The sequence below is a fragment of the Pogoniulus pusillus genome, chromosome 29, assembly GCF_015220805.1.
Source record: "Pogoniulus pusillus isolate bPogPus1 chromosome 29, bPogPus1.pri, whole genome shotgun sequence".
NCBI classification, from domain to species: domain Eukaryota; kingdom Metazoa; phylum Chordata; class Aves; order Piciformes; family Lybiidae; genus Pogoniulus; species Pogoniulus pusillus.
Window position 1 is genome coordinate 3,829,738 of NC_087292.1, and position 23,662 is coordinate 3,853,399.

The window sequence follows — 23,662 nt, forward strand, 5'->3', positions numbered from 1 at the left end:
CACGCCAGGTCACCGAGCACCTTTGCCCCTGCAAAGAATAATCTTGTGTACTTAGTGAGAAATAAAGCCCTTTTTTTTTCACCAAGAAGGCAGTCAAATGCTGCAACAGGGACCCAGAATGACTGTAGGGTCTCAGCCCTTAGGGACAGTAAAAATTCGCCAAGACAAGGTTAGAGCAGAAAGTTGGAGCCAAGGGACCAGCTGATTCCATGAGCCTCTGGCCTTAGACACAGGAGCTGCCTATGGTGGTACCTAGCAGGATCACAGGATCACAGGATTAACCAGGTTGGAAAAGACCTCTGAGATCATCGAGTCCAACCTATCACCTAACACCTTCTCATTAACTAAACCATGGCACCAAGTGCCTCATCCAGTTTCCTTTTAAAAACCTCCAGAGATGGGGACTCCACCACCTCCCCAGGCAACTCATTCCAATGCCAATCACTCTTGCTGGGAAGAACTTCACCCTAACATCCAGCCTGAACTTGCCCTGGCACAGCTCGAGGCTCTGTCCTCTTGTTCTGTCCCTGGGTGCCTGGCAGAAGAGCCCAACCCCACCTGGCTACAACCTCACTTCAGGTAGTTGTAGAGAGCAATGAGCTCTGCCCTGAGCCTTCTCTTCTCCAGGCTTGCACATCAGCTCAAGACAAAGTGTTTTGTTGCCTCTGCTAGCTTGATGGTAACTTCTAAATGCTAGAGCAAAAAAGAACTGCATGGGTTTACTTAGAGTAAAATCCTTTGGCAGGAGGGTGATAGCCTTTAGGAAGAGAATCCACTGTCAGCTCACCGTCAGCTCCATCCTTAACACTTGCTGTGCTGAGCTGGGTTGCCCTGGTGGCATTGCTGAGGTAGCTGCTGAAATGTTGAAAGCCTCTTCTGCGTTGGGGAAAAGCACCTCTTTGAGGGAAGCTCTGCTGTGCCCAGTTTGCTACTTGTTCTGGAGCTGTAGGCAGGTTTTGTGGTGGTTTGGGCTGGGTCCAAAGAGCACTCGAGAGATAGAAGTCCATTGCCTTGAACTTGGCTGGAGAGCAGTGTTCTGGTGTTAGTGAGCAGGCACAGCCTACAGCAGTGCATTTGGTGTTTCTGTGGTTTAATGCACTCCCTGTGTGCACTGCCCTGCTGTATGCTGCAGGAGATGCAAGCCTGTCTGCCACTCTATGCGATGTCCTCATCAGCAGAGGCCAGAAAGAGTTCTACAGAGAAAAGTGATGCTGGTGCTGATGTATATCTCTAGTTTTGAAGGGCTCATCTGTGCTGCAGTTCCCTGCTCTGGTGTTAGTCTGCTGCCTGTCCACACTGCTCGAGGGCTAAGTTTCTTCTGTGACTCTGGAAGGTCATAGGTGGTTTCCTCCAAGATGAAAGCCAGGAGTAGTTCAGATGATACCTCCCTCCATGGGCTGTATCCTGTGGACAGCAACACTCCAGAGATGCTCTCTGCACCTCTGCAATGTGAATTCAGCAGGCTCCAATTCGGTCAGCCACCCTCACACCATCATGCAGCACCTGTAGCAAAGCTTCTGCAGCCATGTGGTGTAAAATCACTGTCCTGGAAAGCTGCAGCATGGCCTTATAGTGTCAATCTCATACTTACTGACAAATCACAATAAGGAATAGTTAGATCTTAGGGTGCAGGGACTCAGTAAATCACATGGATGACAATGAAGTCTCCAGCACAAGTCCACACCCATCCAGATGCCCAGTTTTTCACATTCCATGTTGGACTTTCAGACTGGGACCAACAGTCCCCAGGCCCAGGAGTGCTCTGTGGGCAGACACAGTACAGACACAGCCAAACCCTCCAAAGTATGTTCCTGCAGCAGTCAGCACTGTGGTCACCATCAGGTTCCCAATTACAACAAGGCATTGCTGAAGAAGAAGTCTCAGTTCAGCCACTGAGGCTGGTTTGTCTCTTCTGCCAGACATCCAGCAACAGAACAAGGGGACACAGACTCAAGTTGTGCCAGGGGAGGTCTAGGTTGGATGTTAGGATGATGTTGGCAGAGAAAGTGATTGGCATTGGAATGGGCTGCCCAGGGAGGTGGTGGAGTCACCATCCCTGGAGGTGTTCAGGAAAAGACTGGATGAGGCATTTAGTGCCATGGTCTGGTTGCTTGGCCAGGGCTGGATGCTAGGTTGGACTGGATGATCTTGGAGGTCTCTTCCAATCTGGTTGATTCTATGGATGGTTTTGAAGGTCCCCAGGAGCTGTACTCCTCCAGCAGTGCCCTTGGAGTCATGGCCTAGACATAGCCCCATGAGCTTGAGGGTACACTAGGCACATCATTTAACAATCCCATCTGTAAGTCACACTGATCATCTCCTGAGAAGCAGGACAAACCCAGCACATCTTGAAGTCCAGCAGAAGCCACCTCACCTGGAACTTTTTTCTATTACAAGTTGCCAACCCTTAGTTTTAGCAGCCTTTGTCTCGAGGGTGCAGGGCTGAGCAGCTCACTGATGAACCTTTTGCCTCTCTACATGCCAGTCAGGGGCCTGCAATTCACTCCACTGCTGGGAAAGGGCTTTGTCACTCTGCCAGACACAGGACAGGTGCCCCAGAGCCAACAAAGAGATGGTTTGCAGAGCTGGGAGGTGCTCTCTGGTTTCCTCCTCCTTGGCCTTTTGCTTTCAGTGATCTGTCCAGCTGAAATTCTCCAGCAGGCTCAGTGACATCATGATTTCTCCCCAGCAAATGTTTCCTGCTGTGGGCAGGACATGCTGAGCCTTGAGGCCAGGACAGCACCGTGTCTCATTGGCCACCTTCCACCCAGCACTGCCCAGTCTGGGCTGCAGCTTGTTCACAGCTGTGGCCACAGGAAGCTGCCTGCTGGGGAGCAGCTGCATCACCTCTCACAAGGCACCTGCGAAGCACAAAACTCAGCATGGCCTCCTGGGTTTTCTCATGCTTTCTCCTCTTGCAGGAGGCCAATAACCCTCCAAGCACCTGCATACAGGGCAGTGACCCACGTAGTTAGTACCACCAGTCAGCCCCCTACCTTGGCACAAGCACAGCCCTTCTCACACTTGCAGGGGCAGCAGGGAAGGCACCGTGCAGCACCGTGACCACTCCTGGGCCATGACAGTGGCACTCCCCTTCTCCTACACACAATGGCATCGTGTGGGCCCTGGCAGTGGATCCTGGAAAGATCCAGAGGAGATGATGCGAGAGGCTGTGACTGGGCCGTGGATCTCCCTGCTGAGGTTTCTCTGCTGCTTTTCAGGATGTGGCCATGCTGGACAGCCCTTCACTTGTGCTGAATGAATCAGCACATGGCAGCAACAGGGTTAACCACCGAATCACACACCTCTCCCCACTGGTGACACTCCTCTTGGCTACTGGCTGCGGAGGAGACGAATGAGCAGCCTGCTACCAGCCGTTCAATCCTGCTGGGACTTATCAGCTCCTTTGTTTGTAGATGCAGGGGCTGAAGATCAATATGGCTCTGGGTTCCAACACATGCCAGCTCCACAGCCCTTTGGCTCAAGCATTCTCCTTGCCTGCCAGCCATCTGCTCCCACCTCCCAGCGTATCAGGGGCTGTTAAACCAGGCCAGGCCCCGCTGAATACAACGATCAAGCCTGAGCTGTTTCCTTCCTGCCTCTCCTGCCACCGGGAGAGAGCCGCCCCACGTTTCAGGCTGTTTTAACCTTCAAAGAGCAGCTGCTGAACATCAGAGCCTGGCAATTTAGCCCTCTGCAGAGCACAGACAATACATTCATAATCATTTCGCATGTAAATGAGCTAGTAAGGCAATCAGGCTTACAAATGAAACCCTGGAGACATGTTAGTGCTGTTTGCCTGAGCTTTTTTGAGCCATCTAGCCACACAAAAAACCCCTCTGTCTCCTCGATGGGGCCAATTAACCTTATAAAGATGCACTCTCCTCTCCCAGCAGCTCGTTTGTTTACTTCGGCACTGCTGCCTGCTGCTATTTTCACTCTGGGAGAGGGAGCCAGGTCAGTAAAAGGTGTGGTGGAGGCCCAGGCTGCAGAGGAAGGAAAGCAGGCTGCAGGAGACATGGTGCCCTCAGCAGAATGAAAGCTGGGTGCAGGACACATGGTGCCCTCAGCAGAAGGAAAGCAGGGTGCAGGACACATGGTGCCCTCAGCAGAATGAAAGCTGGGTGCAGGACACATGGTGCCCTCAGCAGAATGAAAGCTGGGTGCAGGACACATGGTGCCCTCAGCAGAAGGAAAGCAGGGTGCAGGACACATGGTGCCCTCAGCAGAAGGAAAGCAGGGTGCAGGAGACATGGTGCCCTCAGCAGAATGAAAGCTGGGTGCAGGACACACGGTGCCCTCAGCAGAAGGAAGGCAGGGTGCAGGACACATGGTGCCCTCAGCAGAAGGAAGGCAGGGTGCAGGACACATGGTGCCCTCAGCAGAATGAAAGCTGGGTGCAGGACACATGGTGCCCTCAGCAGAAGGAAAGCAGGGTGCAGGACACATGGTGCCCTCAGCAGAAGGAAAGCAGTATGCAGGAGACATGGTGCCCTCAGCAGAATGAAAGCTGGGTGCAGGACACATGGTGCCCTCAGCAGAAGGAAGGCAGGGTGCAGGACACATGGTGCCCTCAGCAGAATGAAAGCTGGGTGCAGGAGACATGGTGCCCTCAGCAGAAGGAAAGCAGGGTGCAGGACACATGGTGCCCTCAGCAGAAGGAAGGCAGGGTGCAGGACACATGGTGCCCTCAGCAGAAGGAAAGCAGGGTGCAGGACACATGGTGCCCTCAGCAGAAGGAAGGCAGGGTGCAGGACACATGGTGCCCACAGCAGAAGGAAGGCAGGCTGCAGGAGACATGGTGCCCTCAGCAGAAGGAAAGCAGGGTGCAGGACACATGGTGCCCTCAGCAGAAGGAAGGCAGGGTGCAGGACACATGGTGCCCTCAGCAGAAGGAAGGCAGGGTGCAGGAGACATGGTGCCCTCAGCAGAAGGAAGGCAGGCTGCAGGACACATGGTGCCCACAGCAGAATGAAAGCTGGGTGCAGGACACATGGTGCCCTCAGCAGAAGGAAGGCAGGGTGCAGGACACATGGTGCCCTCAGCAGAAGGAAGGCAGGGTGCAGGACACATGGTGCCCACAGCAGAAGGAAAGCAGGGTGCAGGAGACATGGTGCCCTCAGCAGAAGGAAAGCAGGGTGCAGGACACATGGTGCCCACAGCAGAAGGAAGGCAGGGTGCAGGACACATGGTGCCCTCAGCAGAAGGAAAGCAGGGTGCAGGATACATGGTGCCCTCAGCAGAAGGAAAGCAGGGTGCAGGACACATGGTGCCCACAGCAGAAGGAAGGCAGGGTGCAGGACACATGGTGCCCTCAGCAGAAGGAAGGCAGGGTGCAGGACACATGGTGCCCTCAGCAGAAGGAAGGCAGGGTGCAGGACACATGGTGCCCACAGCAGAAGGAAGGCAGGGTGCAGGAGACATGGTCCCACAGCAGAAGGAAGGCAGGCTGCAGGAGACATGGTGCCCTCAGCAGAATGAAAGCTGGGTGCAGGACACATGGTGCCCTCAGCAGAAGGAAGGCAAGGTGCAGGACACATGGTGCCCTCAGCAGAAGGAAGGCAGGCTGCAGGAGACATGGTGCCCACAGCAGAAGGAAGGCAGGCTGCAGGAGACATGGTCCCACAGCAGAAGGAAGGCAGGCTGCAGGAGACATGGTCCCACAGCAGAAGGAAGGCAGGCTGCAGGAGACATGATGCCCTCAGCAGAAGGAAAGCAGGGTGCAGGACACATGGTGCCCACAGCAGAATGAAAGCAGGGTGCAGGACACATGGTGCCCTCAGCAGAAGGAAAGCAGGGTGCAGGAGACATGGTGCCCTCAACAGAAGGAAAGTAGGGTGCAGGAGACAGGGTGCCCACAGCAGAAGGAAAGCAGGGTGCAGGACACATGGTCCCACAGCAGAAGGAAAGCAGGGTGCAGGAGACAGGGTGCCCACAGCAGAAGGAAAGCAGGGTGCAGGACACATGGTGCCCACAGCAGAAGGAAGGCAGGGTGCAGGACACATGGTGCCCTCAGCAGCAGTATATTGAGGACTGCCAAGGGCTTCGCCATGTCACTTCATACCTGTCCGCAGGCTTCAGAGAGTAGCCTTGAACACCCGCAAGGTTTCCACTCACTTTGCTTTGTCCCTGTGCAGTTGAGCACTAAGAGGGAGCTGCAGCTCTGGGCTCAGTGGCTGTGGAGCCCAGACGCACACAGCCTGCCCTCTGCTGCCCAGATGCCATCCTTGCGGCTCAGCTGTGCCAGCGCCCGTAGTGCCAGCCCTGCAGGGCCACAGAACCATGGGATCAGCTGGGTTGGACAAGCCCCTTAAGATGATCTAATCTAACCCAGCGCTGCCAGGTCACCGCTAAACTGTGTCACTCAGCACCACACTTCCATGACTTCTGAATCCCTCCAGGGCTGGGAACTCTACCGCTGTCCTGGGCTGCCAGGGTTTGACAACCTTTTTGCAGAGGAAATAGTTTCTCTTGCCCAACCTAAATACCCCTGGCACAACTTTAGGTTGTTTCCTGTTGCTTGTTCACTGGAAGAAGAGATTGTCACACACACACACACACACACACCTGGCTCCAACCTTTTTCAGGGAGTAGAGAGCCAGAAGGTCTCCCCTCACCTTCCAGGCTGAACAACCTCAACTCCTTTACCTGGTCCTCCGTTCTCTAGACCCTCCACCAGCTTCATTGCTCTTATCTGGACCTGCTCCATCACCTCAATGCCCTTCTTGTAGTAAGGGGCCCAAAACTGAACCCAGTATTTGAGGATCTGGCCATTTGCTGTGACAACCTCTTGGACCTTGCAGCACCACAAGCCACGGTGAGCAGCAGTGGGTGACTCATCTGGGAGCTGCCTCCAGATTCAGATTCAGCCACATCTGCACTAGTCAGGGCCACAAAACTGGGCTCTAGGCCTGGCCTCAACTGTGCCCTGTCCTATGGCGGGGACAGAACTTTTGGAGGCCACTGACAAACCCTCAAGCTGCCTTACACTGGGGCTCAGGTTCTGCACAGCCAGATAGATGCTACGGCATGGGGAATGCTTCATTGCCCAGGGCATCACAAACCACAGGAGCCACAACTTCACCATAGCTGGTGTCTCCAGGGCTTGTGGCAGGCAGGCAGGGCACAGGCAAGGCTGGGAAATGGAAAGCCACCACTGGAGACCCATCACTGGTCTGAGATGTTTGTAAGAAGAGACATTGGAGACAGCTTTAACTTATTTTTTTTTAATAGAGATTTTTAATGTTTCTTTTTCTTTCTCTCTCTTCCTTTTTTTTTAACAGACTTGGTTTAAATTTTTGTTTTCTACAATAATTGAATGTAAAAATCCCAGTACAATATACAAGAGTCTGAAGATCTGCAAGAGGAAATCCAGCTTGGGGGAGACAACATACGTTCAGCTAGCTTCTAACACAGGGAGCAAATTCCCTCCACCCTCCCCCAGATTTCCCAGCCAAGAAGGCATGTGGACAGGAATGCTTTACAAATGTCCCCCCCCTCCTACCCCAACAAGACACTGTCTGCCCTGTCCCTGCCCATACTGTAGTAGGATAGCCCCTCAGACCCCTTAGGAAGGGCAAAGTCCTCTCCAGGGGATGGCTGGAGCCTCCAGCACTGCAAGGTGAAGTCTGGCTGGCCGTTGTGCGTGAGTGGTGTGGGATACTCTGAGCAGGCCCTGTGTGCAGGTCCCTCAGAGGCTGGAGGTCCCTCAGAATGGAGAGGTGACCTGTCCTCTCCTTGGCAGCAGTGCCAGCAGCCTTGTGCCCTACTGCAGCCATAAGGTTGTTGAAAGATGAAGGACATGTCACTGCATGGCTCAGCCCAAGGGAATGAAAACAGGGATGATGCAAGTTCCCTTGGCTGTAGGTTCTGAGGGGTCATCTCAGGGATATTTCACTAGCCTGGGATCTGGCAGTCTTTCAGGAAGCCACTCTGGTTTGGCTCATGGGACTCAAGCAGCTTGGGATGGTCCTGTTTAAACAGGCTGGAGTGGTTCTGTTCAAGCTACATGGGGCAATGATCCTGCTTAAGCAGCATGGGAAGGTTCAGCTCAAGCTACGTTAGATCATCCTGCTCAAGCAACCTGGAGAAGTTCTGCTTGAGCAGCATGGGATAGTTCTGGAGCAGCATTGGGATGATCCTGCTCAAGCAATCTGGAGTAGTCCTGCTTGAGCAGCATAGAATGGTCCTGGAGTAGTGTGGTGTGGTCCTGCTTGAGCAGCATGGTGGAATGGTCCTGTTCAGGCAGCATGGTGGAATGGTCCTGCTTAAGCAGTGTGGGCTGGTCCTGCTCAAGCAGTGTGGGCTGGTCCTGCTTAAGCAGTGTGGGATGGTCCTATTCAGGTGGCATGGGATGGTTCTGCTTCAGCAGCATGGCAGGGTCTTGCTTGAGCACCATGGAGCAGCTACATGTGGAAGGGATAGTTCCTGCAGCACTCCAAGCACTGCATTCAAAGCCATGTCTGGCCTTTCTTGGAAATCTTCCACTGCTTGGAGAAGTCTCCCAAATATTTGTGTGCTCAGAGGGCTCCCAGGGGGCTCTGGTCAAGTTCCACAATAGTTATTGCTAATGCTAAAGCAAGACATTGGTCTAATTAAGCTGTGAAACCTTCCAAGGGCAGTGACCCTCCCACTTGCCTTTTGGCCAGTTCCAGCTCCACCAGCCCTAGGGATAAGTGCTTCCTTATCTCCAGCATGAATGCTGCAAGCTGTGGCCATTACCTCTACTGTGGAAGTGCCTTGAGCAGAAGGCAGGTCCTTCATCTAACCTAATCCTACATCACATCCCCAACAGTCAGGGCCCTTCCTGCTTGCATCAGGTATGGCTTGTGCTGATGGTGGCTTTCCTGGCTTGGTAATGCATGGGATACAAGGCAGACAAAGGAGGAAGAGCTGAAAATAAGGAGTAAGATGTGCTGGGAGTTGGAGAGTGCAGGGAGGACAGAGAAGACAAATCAAGCTGGAAGAAGATGGGAGGTTGGGATGGAGTTTGGAGGTGAAGGAGAATGAAAGGACAGTGAGTGAGAGGGGGCTGATGTAAGGGAGAATGGCCAGACTGGAGTATGAGGAGAAACAGGGAGACCAGTGAAAATGGATGGCTGAGTGGGACAGGGCAAGAGCTGAAAGAGGATGAGGAACAATGGGTGGTGGAAGAAAAAGTATGATGGAGGATAGGAGCAGGTACAGAAGACTGTGGAAAGTGGAGGACAAAGTACTGACATTAGCAGAAAGTGAAGGATGATAAGGAAAAGAGGTTGAAGGATGATGAGGACTGAGCAGATGACAGAAAGCAGAGGATGAGCAAGAACAGGAAAATGGATGCTGCTGGGGCATGGGGAAGGATGTAAGACAGTGGGAAGTGGAGGAAGATGAAGAAGGTGGGCAAAAAAGAAGAGGAAAATAAGGATGGCAGGTGGTAGAGGACAAAGAGTGAGGGAGAGGTGGAAGTGAAGGAAGAGCAAGGATAAGAAAACAGTGGGAGATGAACAAGGATAAAAATGATGACGAGACATCTAGGGAGGCATTTAGGCAGACAGAGTGGAGGGCAGTGGAGGAGTATAGATGAGGGGATAGTGAAAAATGGAGAAGGACCAGGAATTGGAAATGTGAGGGTGGAGGAGGTAGCACTGGGTGATGCTGGCAGCTAGAAGGATGAGGCCATGTTGAGCAGTGAGAGTGGATCTGGGGATGGGGAAGTGGAGGAAAGAGAGTGGGATAAGGAGGTAAGAGGAGGTGGTATAAGATGAAGAAAGATGGGGAGGAGAAGAGGCTGGAACAGATTGAAGTGGTGCTTGAAGAGAGGATAAGCAGGGATAAGATGGCAAGATGTAAAAGAGGACAGAGTGATGTTGGCAGCTGATGAAGGACATGAAGGGATGGTAAGATGTTAACTTAAGAGAGAACATGAAAGGAAAAGACAAACTGGAGGTAAAACAGGATGATGATAGATGGGACAGGGTGGAGAAGGAACAGAAGATGAGATGGTGGGAGGTGGATGAGGATAAGAAGGGGATGTGGTGGATGAAGTAGATGAGGGATGGGATGCAAGTGTGACAAGACAGGAGGGTGGGACATGAAGGACAATGGAAGAGCAGAGGAAGGAGGGATGTGATGTGGTGTGTGATGGAGAATAAGGAGGGGTAGGATGTAATGCGAGATGCTGGAGCACAAGAGGGCAGGAGGGGACATGGTGGGCAGTAGAGGCATGGCATGGCATGGCATGGCAGAGATGAGACAGTGGATGACAGCATGCTCTGAAAGGAGTGTTGGATGAGGGATGGGATGTGAAGGGAGTGGAGGACAACAGGGAGGGATGGGAGGTGATGAGTGACAGTGAAGCACAAGAAGGGATAGGACATGATGGAAGATGCAGGAGCACAGGAAGGAGGGGCAGGACATGGTGGGTGATGGAACAGCACAGAAAGGAAGGATGGGAACTGTGAAGTGATGGAGAGGGATAGCAAGGAAGGATGAGACACAGTGGGTAACAGATGCATAGGAAGCAGGGATGGGATGGGTTATGTGGGTGACAAAAGAGTAGAGGGATGAGGACAATGGAAGGGCATAAGAAAAAGGAAAAGAGGATTCTAGATGGAGGAGCACAAGGAGACATGGCACACTGGAGATCAAAGAGCAGACATAAAAGGGATGTGACATGAAAGATGCTGGAGGAGAAAACAAAGAAGTGCTGAATCCTGGTGGGTGATGGAGGACCCTCAGGGAGAGGCAGTTTAATGTAGTGTGCCTGGAGTAGGCTGGGACCTGCAGGTGAGGAGGGCAAAAAGGCAAGAAGCCACAGGGAGTGAAGAAGGGTAAGGGGATGTGGGCTCCACATGTAGGCTGGAGTGAGAAGCTGAGCAGGGGACAGGGGAGGCATGAGAACCACCAACATCACCAGAACAATGCTGAGCCAAAAGGAGCCTGGCGTGAGGTGACAGCCTGGGCATTGAGACCAGAGAGCACCCATGGGTGATGCCAAGGAGCTCTGGTGGTGCAGCATAGTTGGGGTTAGCACACAGGGATGGTGTTGGGGAGAGACAGGCGGGTGAGGAGAGGCTGGGACACTGTATGGGCTGGACAGTGGCTACGATGGTGAAGACAGAGGGACAGGATCTATCTAGATGCATATCCTCACCCATGGTGCTCCAGCCTCCCCCAGTGCTCTCCACAGCAGCACCAAACAGGACAGGCAGCACGGTCAGGCAGCGCCAAGGGTGTGGGTGAGGGGTTGCAGGGCCTTTATTCATCACAGGACAAGCAGGCAGGGTGCAGGACAGGGGGAGCAGGGGGCCTGTCATCGAGGCAGCAGCTGCCCTTCATGCGACCTTGGCATGAGAGAAGGAGCAAGAGGACAGAGCAGGGGCAGGCAGGGCTTTGCCCCGGGCTGGGCAGTAGTATGTGGGGAGGACAGGGGCTGAGGCTGGGCTGACCACCTTCACACCTGGAGCAGAATTTTCCCTGTCACCTTCACCCTTTCCTCGTCAGCCCCAGCACAGCCCCCGGCCCCGTGGGGAATGCCCAGCACCGCTATTTACAGAGTAAGAGAGAACCCAACCCAGATTACAAACAATTAAAAGGCAGCTGTAAAAATGAGAAACCACATTCCAAAGGTAGAGTCTTTACAAACAAAAAAGGAAACCGAACCGACAAACAACCCCACCCCCGAATCCCTGTTAGCAAGGGGAATGCTAAAAACCACCCCGAGAGGATCTATGTACAGCAGGAGATTGCCCACGGCAGGGGTGCGGGGACCCCACTTCCCCGTGGTGGGCAGGGAAGCTGCTGCCTGGCCCCAGCTGCTGGTGAGGGAGGGCAGTACCCGCCCCGAACGTCCCGCACCCCGGTGACCAAGGTCCCCGAGGGGCCGGACAAGCGCCGCAGGAGCAAAAGGCCATCGGTGCTGGGCTCGGTGAGCCCTGGCTGATGCTGGTGTGTCCAGAGACACAGGCAGTGAGTGGCCGTCGCGGAGATGCTGACGGAGTCTGCGACGTGGCAGTGATGCAGCCTTGCCTGCTGCCGGGCAGCGGGCGGCTGGACAGGAGGGGGCAGCAGCTACAGGAGCACTTCGTAAGCGAAAGTTTCAAGATGACAGCAAAGCAGCGTAGAGAGCCTCAGAGCAACGTCCAGGGCCCCAGGAGCAGCACACAGAGCCCCTGGAGCAGTGTACAGAGCGCCAAAGCAATGCACAGAAGTCCTGGAGTAGTGTACAGAACTCCAGAACAACGTGCAGAGCCCCCGGAGCAGTGTGCAGAGCCCCAGAGCAATGTGCAGGGCCCCAAAAAGCATCCTAGAGAGTCCCCAGAGCAATGTACACAGCCTCAGAGCTATGCAGAGGTCCTGGAGCTGTGTATGGAGCCCCTGAAGCAGCAGTATATATACACAGCCCCAGCGCAATGTGTGAAGACCCTGGAGCAGTGTACACAGTCCCAGAGCAATGCATGGAGGTCCTGGAGCAATGTACAAAGCTTCAGAGCCATGCACAGAGGTTCCATAGCAGTGTATGCAACCCATGAATCAGTGTCCATGGACTAGGAGCAACAGACAGAGCTCCTGGAACCACATATGGAGCCACAGAACAATGCAGGGTGTCCCTGGAGCAGTGTACACAGCCCCAGAGCTACACAGAGTCCCTGGAGCACCCCCAACAAGGTTCACAGCCCCTGAGCTATGTGCAGAGCCTCTGGAGAAGGTACAAAGCCCCAGAGCAACACACAGGAGCCTCTGGAGCAATGCACGGAGTCCCCGCATCAAAGCGCACAGCCTGAGCGATGCCCAGAGCCCGCAGCGATGTGGGCACCTGCAGGCAGCTTTATCTGGGCTAGTCCCTTCCTGGCCCCTGGCCTGCAGCTCGAAAATAGGTCAGGCAGGGAGCTCCCTTGGAAATTGCTGCTTTCACACCAACCCTGCTCTGCGTGGGGCTGCGATACAAACGCCCCAGACCTGGGAGCTCTGCATGGCTATGGGGCTTGTGGCTGCTGTGGCTGCTGTCCCACTCCCTCCCAGGGTAAGGCTTTTAGTGGTGGTGAGCGTGGCCACGCTGCAGCCTCCCAAGCACAATCTCTGAATCCATCTGGTGCATCTCCCATGCAGCTGGTTTGGGTACTTTTAAAATGCACTTGGTTTTACATTGCAGGCTGTCCGGAGTTGGGCAGAGCCAGACGTGGAGGAAAACAAAGGGAGGGGGAAAGAAAAAAAAACCCCAAAGGAAAAAAACAAACAACGAAAAAAGAGTGATGTGTATCTTCAGCACTTGGAGGAGCCAGTAACTAACAGTGGCCCCGGGCAGGGCAGTGAGTGCGATGCAGGAGGGCACCAGGGCCCATCAAGATGGTGGGAGGAGATGGGCATGTGCACGCACAAGCCCTGCCTCCCCATGCCAAGCACCCCACCTCTGCATCAGGAGGTGCCACTGGGACCACCCAGACCCTTCCCTTCAGTGCTGGCCCTTCGGCAGCAACCTCCCCGCCTCCCACTCCGAGAATGAAGGGTGGCCAGAGAGGGCCCCCACACCCGGTGACCGCAGGGACCCTCCCCGCCTCCTTCCTGCCCGGGGAAGCACGTGTGGCCCCTGGCTGATGCAACCGCGCTGCAACCGGGGCTGGCAGGGATGCGCTGGGGCGCTGGCAGTGGCCCAGAGGACCAGAGCCAGCACCCTCCACCCACAGAGGCCAACACGTGCCTCCGGCCACCGCCGCCCTCCGGCGTCCCGGCCGCACTTCGCCCCAGCCCTACCCCATACACACGAGCAGCCTCCCCCAGCCGCTCTCCCCTTCCGAAGTCCCGGTGAGTCCTCAGCATGGCAGGGGCTCAGCTGGCATTCCCAGGGTGGTGGGAACTGCTGAGGCTTCAGATGACATTCCTGGGGTGGTGGGCACCAGCAAGGACAACCCAGTGCCAGCAACAACTCCCAAGGAGTGGGTCTCCAGCCAGGCGAAAGGTGAAGCAACCTCCCAAGCAGGATCCCCGCATGGTGGGGGTTGGAATGGACCTCTGGAGATCCTCTAGTCCAACCCCCCTGCTACAACAGGGCCCCCCACAGCAGGTCGCAGGATGTCCCTGCGCACCCTGGGGCTGCTGACTGCCTCCACCAACGGCTCCACATCTGCTTCCTAAGCGTCCCCGGGGGCCAGGGGACGGTTAGGAGACAGATGCGCCCGCGACACCTCCGAGAGGGGCCCCCCCGGGGCGTCAGCGCGGGCGATCTTCCTTCAGGAGATGGATAGCAGGCACGCTGCGTCCCCCGGCCCCCCGTCCTCACTCACTCGAGGCCCCCGGCTTCTCCTCCGCCCTGGGGGGGTCCGCAGGGTGCAGTTTGCACTTGGAGGGGGAATGGCGGACGGCGGAGCGGGATGGCCGGGCGAAGCAGGAGGTGAGGGACTGGGAGCTGCAGTCACACGCCATGTCCTGCAAAGATAGACAGGGCACAGCGGGGTTAGAGGGGTCGGCCACCTCGTCCCCCGCCACAGCGGGACACCCCGGGGAGGACCCTGCCTTGTTACCTCGCTGGCCATGGCTGAGATAAGGTCAGGGTCCCGCAGGGCTGCGTCCTTACTCCCCTGGCTGGGGCACGAGGGCTTGGAGTCCTCACAGCTGCCTTGCTTGAGGACTTTCTTGTTCAGGACACGGGAGATGCTTTCAGCTGGGGGGTGGGTGGCTGGGCTGGGGTGCTCGGCTCTCTTGCTGCCCTCCTCCCCAGTGGCCTCCTTCTTCTCCGGGGGAGCGGTGGGACTCTGTGCCCTGCCGCAGACGTTCCTGAAGAACTCCTGCACCAGGCCGTATTTGGGGGCCTCAGGCTTGGCCCGGCTGCTCTCGGGGCAGCCTGGCTTCCAGATGGACTCGGTGCTGCCCGCGTGCTCCACCACGCTGAACAAGCTGGACAAGCCATCGTTGATGTTGCTGAGGACAGGGCTGTCACGAGTGGTGGTGGAACGGGCCCAGGCAGAGCCATTCTGCTTGCTCTGGTGAAGGTTCCAGAGGCTCCTGTCCTTGGAGGTGTCCAGCTTGGAGGAAGACCTCCTCTGGAGCTTTGGAGAGCCGTATTTTGGGGAGCAGCAAGGCCGCTCGATCCTGGAGTGGACCTTATCCAGGGAGGAGGAGATCTGCTTGCTGCGCACGGACACGAGGGAGGAGCTGCGTGGGGACCAGCTCTTGCTGTGCATGCTGCTGGCCCGCGGCAGGTCTGTCTGCAGGCCCACGCTCACGGTCTGGATGGTCTGCGTCCCCACGTGGGCCAGCCCCACCGTCTGGCTGGAGGTGCTCTTCACCTTCCTCTCCAGCGAGCTGGAGCGGATGGCCTGCCGCACGCAGTTGGTGATCTCCTTCATGTCGTCGCTCATGTTGCCGGAGATCTCCAGGTCGTGCAGCGCCGGGGGGAAGTGGGGCACCGCTGGCACCGCGCTCTCCACCGCGCCGCCGTCCAGCAGCTCCCGCTGCTGCTTGGAGAAGTTGCACAGCCACTGGCTGTAGGTGCTCTCGGCGCTGGCCGACGGCTCCGGCTCCTTGGGCTTGGCCATGGTGAACAAGAAGCCAGGTTCGATCATGATCTTGCCCTCCTTGTTGTGCACCAGAGGCGCCTCCAGCCGCCGCACCACCGGTGGGCTGTAGTAGATGCGGATCCCTGTCTTGTCGGGCGCTGTGTAGCTCCTCTGCATTTGCTTCTGGGCCGGGTCGTGCCCGGAGAGGCTGCTTGCCCGGGAGTAGTCCCAGGAGGAGATGCCCAGCTTCTCCTTGGCCAGGCTGTCAGGGACAGGCTGCTCAATATTCACATATGTACAGTTTGAGGGAGGAATGCCAGCACTGTCCCGGATCCCATTGGGCAGCAGTTGGGTGGCCGTGGACACCTTTTTGCCCCGGGAATGGTCGCCCAGCCCTGGTGTGGTCTTTCCAGGGAGGTAAGGAGAACAGTCGAGCAAGCTTTCGAACTCTGACATGGAGGAAACAGACTTGGTCCTGTGGGAGGAGAGAGGACAGAGCTCAAGAGGGGACAGGGCAGAGGGTTGGGAAGCAGCTGGAGGCACCCTGCTCCCACCCCAATGGGATCCTCCTGGGCACCTTATGAGAGCCCTTCTTTGCATGGCTGCGTCTCCCCCCTGCTGCCAGGGCTGCCAAGCCTGAGGACCCAGTCCAATACAGCCTCCTCTGCCTCAGGGACCAGGCGGGCACCACCACACGCACCTTTTGAGGTTGGTTCCCTTGGCTTCTGCTTCAGAGATTGTCTCTTTGTCAGTGATTTTCTCATTGAGAGCCTAAGAGGATGAAAAAGAAGCTCTAGTGTCAATGACCACAGGACCAACATACACACATGGGCTGAGCAGGGGCTGTACCCTGCTCCCCTCCAGCACTGCCACCTTCCCCTGTTCACCTAGGCCTGGCACCCCGTTCCCAGGGCTCCATGGGGCTCCCCGTGCCCACATCTATTTTAAATCAACTTTTTACAACCTCACAGAAGCCCTTGGGGTTCAGCTACACTCTCTGCCCTCTCATTCTCCCCATCCATGGTACTCCTCCTTGCAGCCTAATTTGCTGTTCGAGGGGGTGTTATTTGGGGTTCACACCACCCCCCATCTAACCCTTAGCATAGACCTGAGCCCAACAAGCACCATGAGAGCCCTCTGTGTTCTCTTGCCCACCTCCTTCCAGTTGCTGCCGTGCTTCTCCATTTCAGAGTGCTTCAGTGCCCATGGGTTGGCTCCTTTCTGCAACTGCAGCACATGTTGGTCACTCAGTGTGTAATGTGCCCCTCTGGGCAAGCAAAAGCCCTAGGGGCATGCACAGAGGACAAGTGGCAGAGACTGGAGGACACGTTCATGATGGTGGGACACCATACCTGGTTGATTTTGTTCTGTAGCTCCTTTGCTTGCTGCTCTGCCTGCTGCTGCTCCTCCTTGAAGCGGGCAAGCAGCTCCACTTTCTCCTGGTTCCAGTTCTTTTCACTGATCTGCAGCTGCTTGGTGAGGTCCATGACAGCGCTGTAGGACTCAGCCAGGAGATGCTGGTGCTCCTCACGCTCCCTCTTCAATGCCACCTTCCAGTCTGGCAGTGCACGCTCTGTGAGCCCTTTACCTGCCTTTGACTCCAGCTGTGGGGACATTGAGGTTGTGAGATGCTGGAACAGGTTGCCCAGAGCAGTGGTGGAAGCTTCATCCCTGGAAGTTTTTAAGGCCAGGCTGGATGTGGCTCTAGGATACTTGATCTAGTGTGAGATGTTCCTGCACCTCGGAAGGGAGTTGGAGCTGGCTGATCTTTGAGGTCCATTCTGGCCCTGACAATTCTGTGACATGATGGTGGCTGAGGAGGATCCATGGCTCCAGCATGGTTCTGGCCATCTCCAGCAAAGGGGCAAGGCATCCCAGTTCCCAGTGCAGATCCCATGCAGCCCAGGATGGACAATGTGTGCCCCCAAAGCCCTGGGACACAGCACAGCTTGTCCGTGGGCACGACCAAGCTGCAGCCAGCTCTAGCTTGCAACTGTGCCATGCCAGATGGCCTGGCAGATGGTCACACAGTGAGACATGGGCTGAACGTCCTTTGTGTTGGGCTGCCCTCCGCCTTTGGACCCTGCTCTGCCCATGGTCTTGCCTGCTGGACCTGGTTCCTGAAGCAGAGCAGCATGCCCTGCAGGCTGGCAGAGAGGACCTCAAGGATGCTGCTGCTGTGGGCAGCCAGGAAGGCCCCAAAAACTGGGATGCTGCCTCCATGGCAGCTCAGCTCACTTTTGGGGGAGTAAAGAGGGGAATTGGGGACCACCACTGAGTTCTGCCTGGCAAAATTGTTCCTGGGAGGTGCTAGCACCTGCTCAGGGAAGCAGAGGTGGGATATGGCCATGGGCTGCTGCCAGCATGGTGCAAGGGACCAGAAAGCCCCCACTGCTGTGAGGGCAGGGCTGGGTGGGACAGTGCCTTGCTGCAGCAGCACTCTCCAGGTGTTCAGAGCCCCGATCTGTGCTATGACCCAGGCTCTGATGCCACTCTCAGATCCCTGTGGAAGAATGTTGAGCCCCAGTGCTATCCCTCCCACCCCAGAGAAAGGCAGTGAAGGAATAAAGAGCATCCTCTGCTGCTCCTCAGTCGGATTTCTGTGCCAGCCCTGTTGCCATAGAAACTCGCCTGCCAGAGCGGCGGCTCATTGAGATTCCCCTGGTGCCACCCTGCCTGACAGCCCTGCCCAACAGCCAGCACCTGGCACATGCAGCCCCTCAGCCCCATGTCCCCACCAGGCGAGGGGCAGCTCTGCCAGCCCGCAGGCTGCAGGGGCTCCCACCTGGGCGATGTGGCACTTGAGCTCGGCACGCTCCATCTCCCAGGCAGCCTTGGCCTTGGTGAACTGCTGCTGCAGCTCGCCGGCACTGCGCCGCTCCTCCCGCAGCTCCGTGCACAGCTCCTGCAGCGTCACCTTCATGTCTGCCAGCGTCTTGATGCAGTCCTTGGGCTGCCAGGGGGAGACTGGGGTGAGCAGAGGAAACCAGGGTCCCGCAGTGGATGCGGCCCAGTAGGGTGTGACCCTGTGGGAGATGCCCTCTGCATCCCAGCCCCACCCCCAGGTGCCACCAGGGAGAGAACCACCCTGGGAGTGACATCCCAGCAGGAAGCATCCTCTTCCAGCCGTGCACACCACAAATAGCCACCACTCTGTGGCACGCAGCTGCAGTGGGGGCTGATCCTGCTCACCCCCTGAGCTTGTGGGGACCCCACTCACCGTGTTGGGGGTCCAGGCATCTCCAGAGCACATCTTGTTGTCTGCCTGCTGCTGTGGGGTGAGCTCCTCCTCCTCCAGCAGCAGGTACAGCTCCTTCATACTGTTCACCTGCAGAAGACACCATGGCATAGGTGAGGAAGGGAGCCCCTGCCCATGGCAAGGGACAGGGGACACCCAAGCAGCCCTGGGTGGGACACACAGACATGAGGGACAGCCCAGAGGATGTCCAACAGCATGGTCCCCCCTGCATGGCAGCTGAGGCCTGCAGCCCACATTACCTCCAAGAAGTCCTCTCCCTCGCTGTGCACCATCTTGCCCTGACGCCAGCGCTTGAGGAACCACTTGAGCTTCATGAAGAGCAGGAGGAAGCTCTGCCTGAACTGCTGTGACTCCTGCACCAGCAGGTTCTTCTCCTGGCTCCAGAACTTCTGCTCCAGCCGCCTCTGCAGGTTCAGGCTCTGCAGCTCGAATTCCCGCCGCAGCAGAGCTTTCTGATGGTCCTCCTTCAGCTGTGGAGAGACATGTGGGCATTGAGACAAGGGCCGGTGGTAGTGATGTGGCACCTCTGGCCCAGGGTCCAGGCTGAGCCTGGTGCCAACTCCAGACTTAACCCCCCTAGGGAGTTCCAATGCCCTGGCAGTGTGCTGGGGACAGCAAGGCCACATCAAGGCATTGCCATAGGTGGAAGCCCAGCACGACTACATTGCCACGGGCAAGGAGGAGTATGCCCAGTTCCTGTGCCTCTTGATGATGGGACTGCTGTGTGTCACCTAATGGGTGACACCTGGGTTCCCAAGTTGGTCACACAATCCCAGCATGGTGGGGGTTGGAAGAGACCTCTGGAGATCATCTACTTCAACTACTCTGCTAAAGCAGGATCACCCACAGCAGGTTGTCCAGGATCACCATGTCCAGATGGAACCTCCTGGGTTCCAGTTTGTGCCCAATGCCCCTTGTTCTGTCACTGGGCACCACAGAAAAGAGTCTGGCCCCATCCTCTTGCCCCTCACAGTTTAGCTCTTGCTGAACATCGATCAGATCCTCTCTGGCGCTGCTCTTCTCCAGGCTCTCAGCCCCAGCTCCTCACAGAGCTGCTTCAGGCCCCTCAGCATCTTTGTAACCTCTGATGGACTCTCTCCAGTAGTTCCCTATCTCTCCTGAACTGGGGAGCCCAGAACTGGACCCAGTACTCCAGATGTGGCCCACTGGGGCTGGAGGCAGCATAGCCATCTCCTCAAGATCGGGGCTGTTGCCTACTCACCTGGCAGATCTTCTGTGAGAAGTTGTCCACCTCGTCCTTCCTCAGCTGCCTCTCCTGCGAGAGCTGCTCCTGCAGTCCCCGCAGACTCTCGTTGGCTTCCGACAGCACCAACTGCAGCTCCTTCATCTGCAAGGGCCCGGGCAGGGGATGGGGACAGGAGGCTGTGCCTGGCCACCTCTCCCTATGTCCCTCTCCTGCAGCTCCCCTTGTCCCTGGCTCTCAACAGGCACAGCCCCGTCCCCAAGCCCAGCGGCCAAGGGGGCAGGACCGGGGGTCGTACCTCGGTGGCGTAGGAGTCGTTCTCCTCCGTGCGGCAGGGCCTGCAGCCGCGCGGCTGCGCGGGGTCCGTGTCCTTGGCGTGGGGGCTGCGGTAGGGGTCGGCGTCCCTAAAATCAGGCTGCTGCATGCGTGGGCAAGTTAATGAGAACGAACCAAAAGAGCGGGAAGGAAAAAAAACAGCCAGAAAACAAAACAATGGGTCTCCGGAACGGTAAGGAGCTACAAGACGACAAAAAGGATGAGGAGGAGAAGGAGCTTCATCACCGTGGCGGGAGACAATGTGGAAACCAAAAGGAAACACAGGATGAGCAGACAAGTGGCCTGGGTTGTTCAGGGAAAGGGGGGAGGGGAAAAAAAAGAGAGAAAGAGGGAAAAAGTGTGCAAACACCAGTTACGGTGCCATGCAGTGGCTGGGGGAGACTGGGACCTGGGGCTGGTGGGATTGCATGTGGAAAAATAGGACTCTGAACAAGTGAGTGTGCTCCAGAAAGGGGTTTGCACCTGCAGCCCTGACCACCATGGACGTCCCTGGCACCTGGCATGAGCTAGGCTCCTCTCCTGAAGAGGAGGAGGAGGAGGACAACAGGGCATGAGCTGTGCTCCTCCACTGTCCCAGAGGTGCTCCCCATCAGATGCAGATTTGCCTTTGGAGCACTCCAAATTACGCTGCCTGAGTACCACTGGGGGCTGAGGCTTCTTGCAATGGAGGTCTCCACAATTTGGGCTACTTTCAGGAGGCTGCAGGCTGCTCTCCTCCCACCCAGCTCATCACAGAACATGAGGGGTTGGAAGGGACCTTCAAAGATCATCCTGTTCAAACCCCCTGCCAGGGCAAGATTACCTAGAGCAGGTCCTACAACTCATCCCCACTAAGCAAAGAGCTTCTGCGCTGGGCATGCTGGGCTAAGCTTGAGGAGAAGAGCTGAGACATTGCCCTCAGGGTGTGATTGCACTCAAGAGCCTCTGGCCGTGGGCAAGGCAGCCTCAGCACGATGAGCCTGTGCTGGGATGCACTGGGATGCCCACCACCTCCTGCCCTGGGCACACTCTGTTGGAGCAGAGTCCTACCTTATCCCCAGTGCCACCGGCATGCAGTGAGCTGTTAGTGTGGATTTGGCTCTAGAGAGGCAGGAGGGAGGTTACGTGGGGGGTTTGCTCCGTAAAGCAGGAGGGAACGGGGCGGCAAATAAAGCGGCAGCTGCTGTGAGGGATGTGGGAAGAAGCTCGTACCTGGAAGTCAGAGGAATGCTCCTTCTGCAGCCCCTCTTTGGTGCTGTCGTGGCTGCCAGGGCTGGAGAACGGGAAGGAGTCCGTGTGCTCCTTGAGGCCGCTGCTGAGGTGGTCTACCTTCCGCACGAAGCAGCCCAGGTCCTGCTGGAGCACGCCCAGCCGCATGAGGAGCACGTTCATCAGCTTGGCATCGCTGGGGCTCTCAGCACCGCTCCCCACGGCCTCGGCCAGCAGCCCCTCCGTGCACTCGTTGTCCAAGCACGCCTTCAGCCCCGCCGTGAAGCCGTTGGCATCCGAAATCAAGACGTCGATCGCTTTGCTGACAAGCGCCGCCTGGTCCCGGATGCCCAGCAAGGTCTCCAGGTCCTTGGGCTTGAGCAGCTTGGTGGGACCATCGGGCCCCTTCCCACCGCCGGGCACCCTGTCCTGGCCGTTGGCTTCACTGCTGCCTACCCCATCCCTCCAGCCGGCGGTGGGGATGCACTGTGCAGAGTCGCCAGCCTCGGCGTCGGTCTCCAGCATGGGCCGGGTGGTTTGGCAGGAGGCCAGGTCGCAGCGCTGGAGGTTGGAGAGCAGCACACGGTTCTCGTACTGCAGCTTCTTCACTTTGCCGCTCAGCTCGCTGATCTGCACCTTGGCTGTGGCCAGCTCCTCCTGCGAGGGCTCGCTGACCACCGAGCAGCTGTCCTCCGACAGAGTCACGTCCAGCTCGTGGTCCGACTTGTACTTGGTCAGCTCGTTGAGGAGAAGCTTGTTCTGCTCCTCCATCTCCAGCAGCGAGCGTCTCAGGAGCTCAGCCTCCTCCTCCACAAACTGCAGGTGCCGGCGCAGCTCCGCCACCGTGTCCCCGGCATCCCCGCAGCCCGCCATGCCCGCCAGGAACCGTGCCTCCTGCCCCGGCAGCTCCCTGTCCCCCTGGCCCCTCATGTCATCCATCTCCGCCCGCAGCCCGCGGTTTTCCACCTCCAGCTCCACTATCCTCCGGCTGAGAATGTTGGCTTCCTCCTCCACCAGCTTGAGGTGGACCTTCAGCTCAGCCTCCCGGGAATGGGGAGAGTCAGCCAGCTCCTCCACAGAGAGGGAGCTGTCGAGGTCCCCGTAGAGGGACCTGTATTTCAGCAGCTCCTCCTTCATGCCGTCGTTCTCCTTGGCCAGCTTGGTCAGCTTCTTGCACATCAGGGCAGACTCCTCCTTGGCAAAATGCAGCTGGCATTTCAGGTCTGCGCTGTCCTCCTGGGGATCAAGAAGGTGCAGGCATCACAAAACTGATCCCAGGGGCCACCGTGGCTCCAGGTGAGTCCTGGAGACATGCCACCCTCCCACCCTGGTGGGAAGGTGCTGCTCTTGCTCACTGAGAGCAAAAGAATTCTGGAGGCTTTCAGAGAGTCTAGAGACAGTGCAGGATGCCTGGGCAAAGAAAGCTGTGGAGAAACATCGAGCCACTGCTGGGGATGCAGACGAGTCGAGCCCTGCCACAGCCTGGTCTTGGGGAGGAGAGGGAGGGAAAGCCATCAACAAGGGCTCTTCCTGAAAGCTGGCAAGCACTGAAACAACTGCTGCTGCTGCCACTGCAACCCCCTGCTACGCTGTGCTCCTCCCGCTCAGCTCCAAAGACTCCAACACAGGCTGGAGAAGTGGCTTTGCCTGCAGACTGACCCAGGTCCCAGCCTTCACCCAGCACTTGTCCTCGCTGCCACCACTTTGCCAGGCAAACTCCTTACATCAGCTCGCTGGTCCTTTCCCCAGCCCCTTGCTCCCTGGGACCATTCCTCTGTGAGTTGTGGTTAAATATAGCAGTGAGGCCTCGGCTGTCTGCCCAGGCAGACCATTGCTCTGCTCTGGAGAGCGTTTTGCATGGAGGATCAGGATTTCCTGACGTCCAGCTCATGGCTTCCCGTGCCCTGGGGTCACTCGAGTGCTCTGAGCTCCAGCGTCGTGCCTGCCAGGAGGGGACCTGCTGGGCTGTGACCCCTGTGGCACCTCCTGGAGCTCTGGGTGGGTGCTGGAGATGGATGAGCCCTCTGGCCAGGTGGTTGCCGGTCCCAGCAGTTCTCTGTGTGGCTGAACTCATCTCTTTTCCTGTTTCTCTGGCGGGCAGAAACAAGCTGCCCCCACTCTGTGTGCTCCTGACCCCCCTAACCATGCCCCATGACCACACTCACACACCCCCAGGCCCCACAGCAGCAGCTATTTGCTCCG

The 23,662-nt window shown here is 57.1% G+C and overlaps 1 protein-coding gene across 2 annotated transcripts in view; it reads right to left on the reverse strand.

Annotated features, from left to right (window-relative positions):
* Positions 1-9,878: 9,878 nt before the first annotated feature.
* The window catches only part of MTCL2 (microtubule crosslinking factor 2), a 30,218-nt gene continuing 16,434 nt past the window's right edge, over positions 9,879-23,662 (reverse strand). The window contains exons 5-15 of one of the 2 annotated variants that reach the window (XM_064168089.1): positions 21,464-22,696; positions 20,235-20,354; positions 19,955-20,080; positions 18,972-19,202; positions 18,694-18,801; positions 18,259-18,426; positions 16,826-17,077; positions 16,629-16,700; positions 16,174-16,244; positions 14,499-15,948; positions 9,879-14,403 (exon numbers count right to left, since the gene is read on the reverse strand). In XM_064168089.1, the coding sequence (XP_064024159.1) occupies positions 14,254-14,403; positions 14,499-15,948; positions 16,174-16,244; positions 16,629-16,700; positions 16,826-17,077; positions 18,259-18,426; positions 18,694-18,801; positions 18,972-19,202; positions 19,955-20,080; positions 20,235-20,354; positions 21,464-22,696 (3,981 nt within the window). In that variant the 3' untranslated portion in view covers positions 9,879-14,253. The remainder of the gene's footprint in view (positions 14,404-14,498; positions 15,949-16,173; positions 16,245-16,628; positions 16,701-16,825; positions 17,078-18,258; positions 18,427-18,693; positions 18,802-18,971; positions 19,203-19,954; positions 20,081-20,234; positions 20,355-21,463; positions 22,697-23,662) is intronic. The other variant, XM_064168090.1, reaches the window with a different exon arrangement.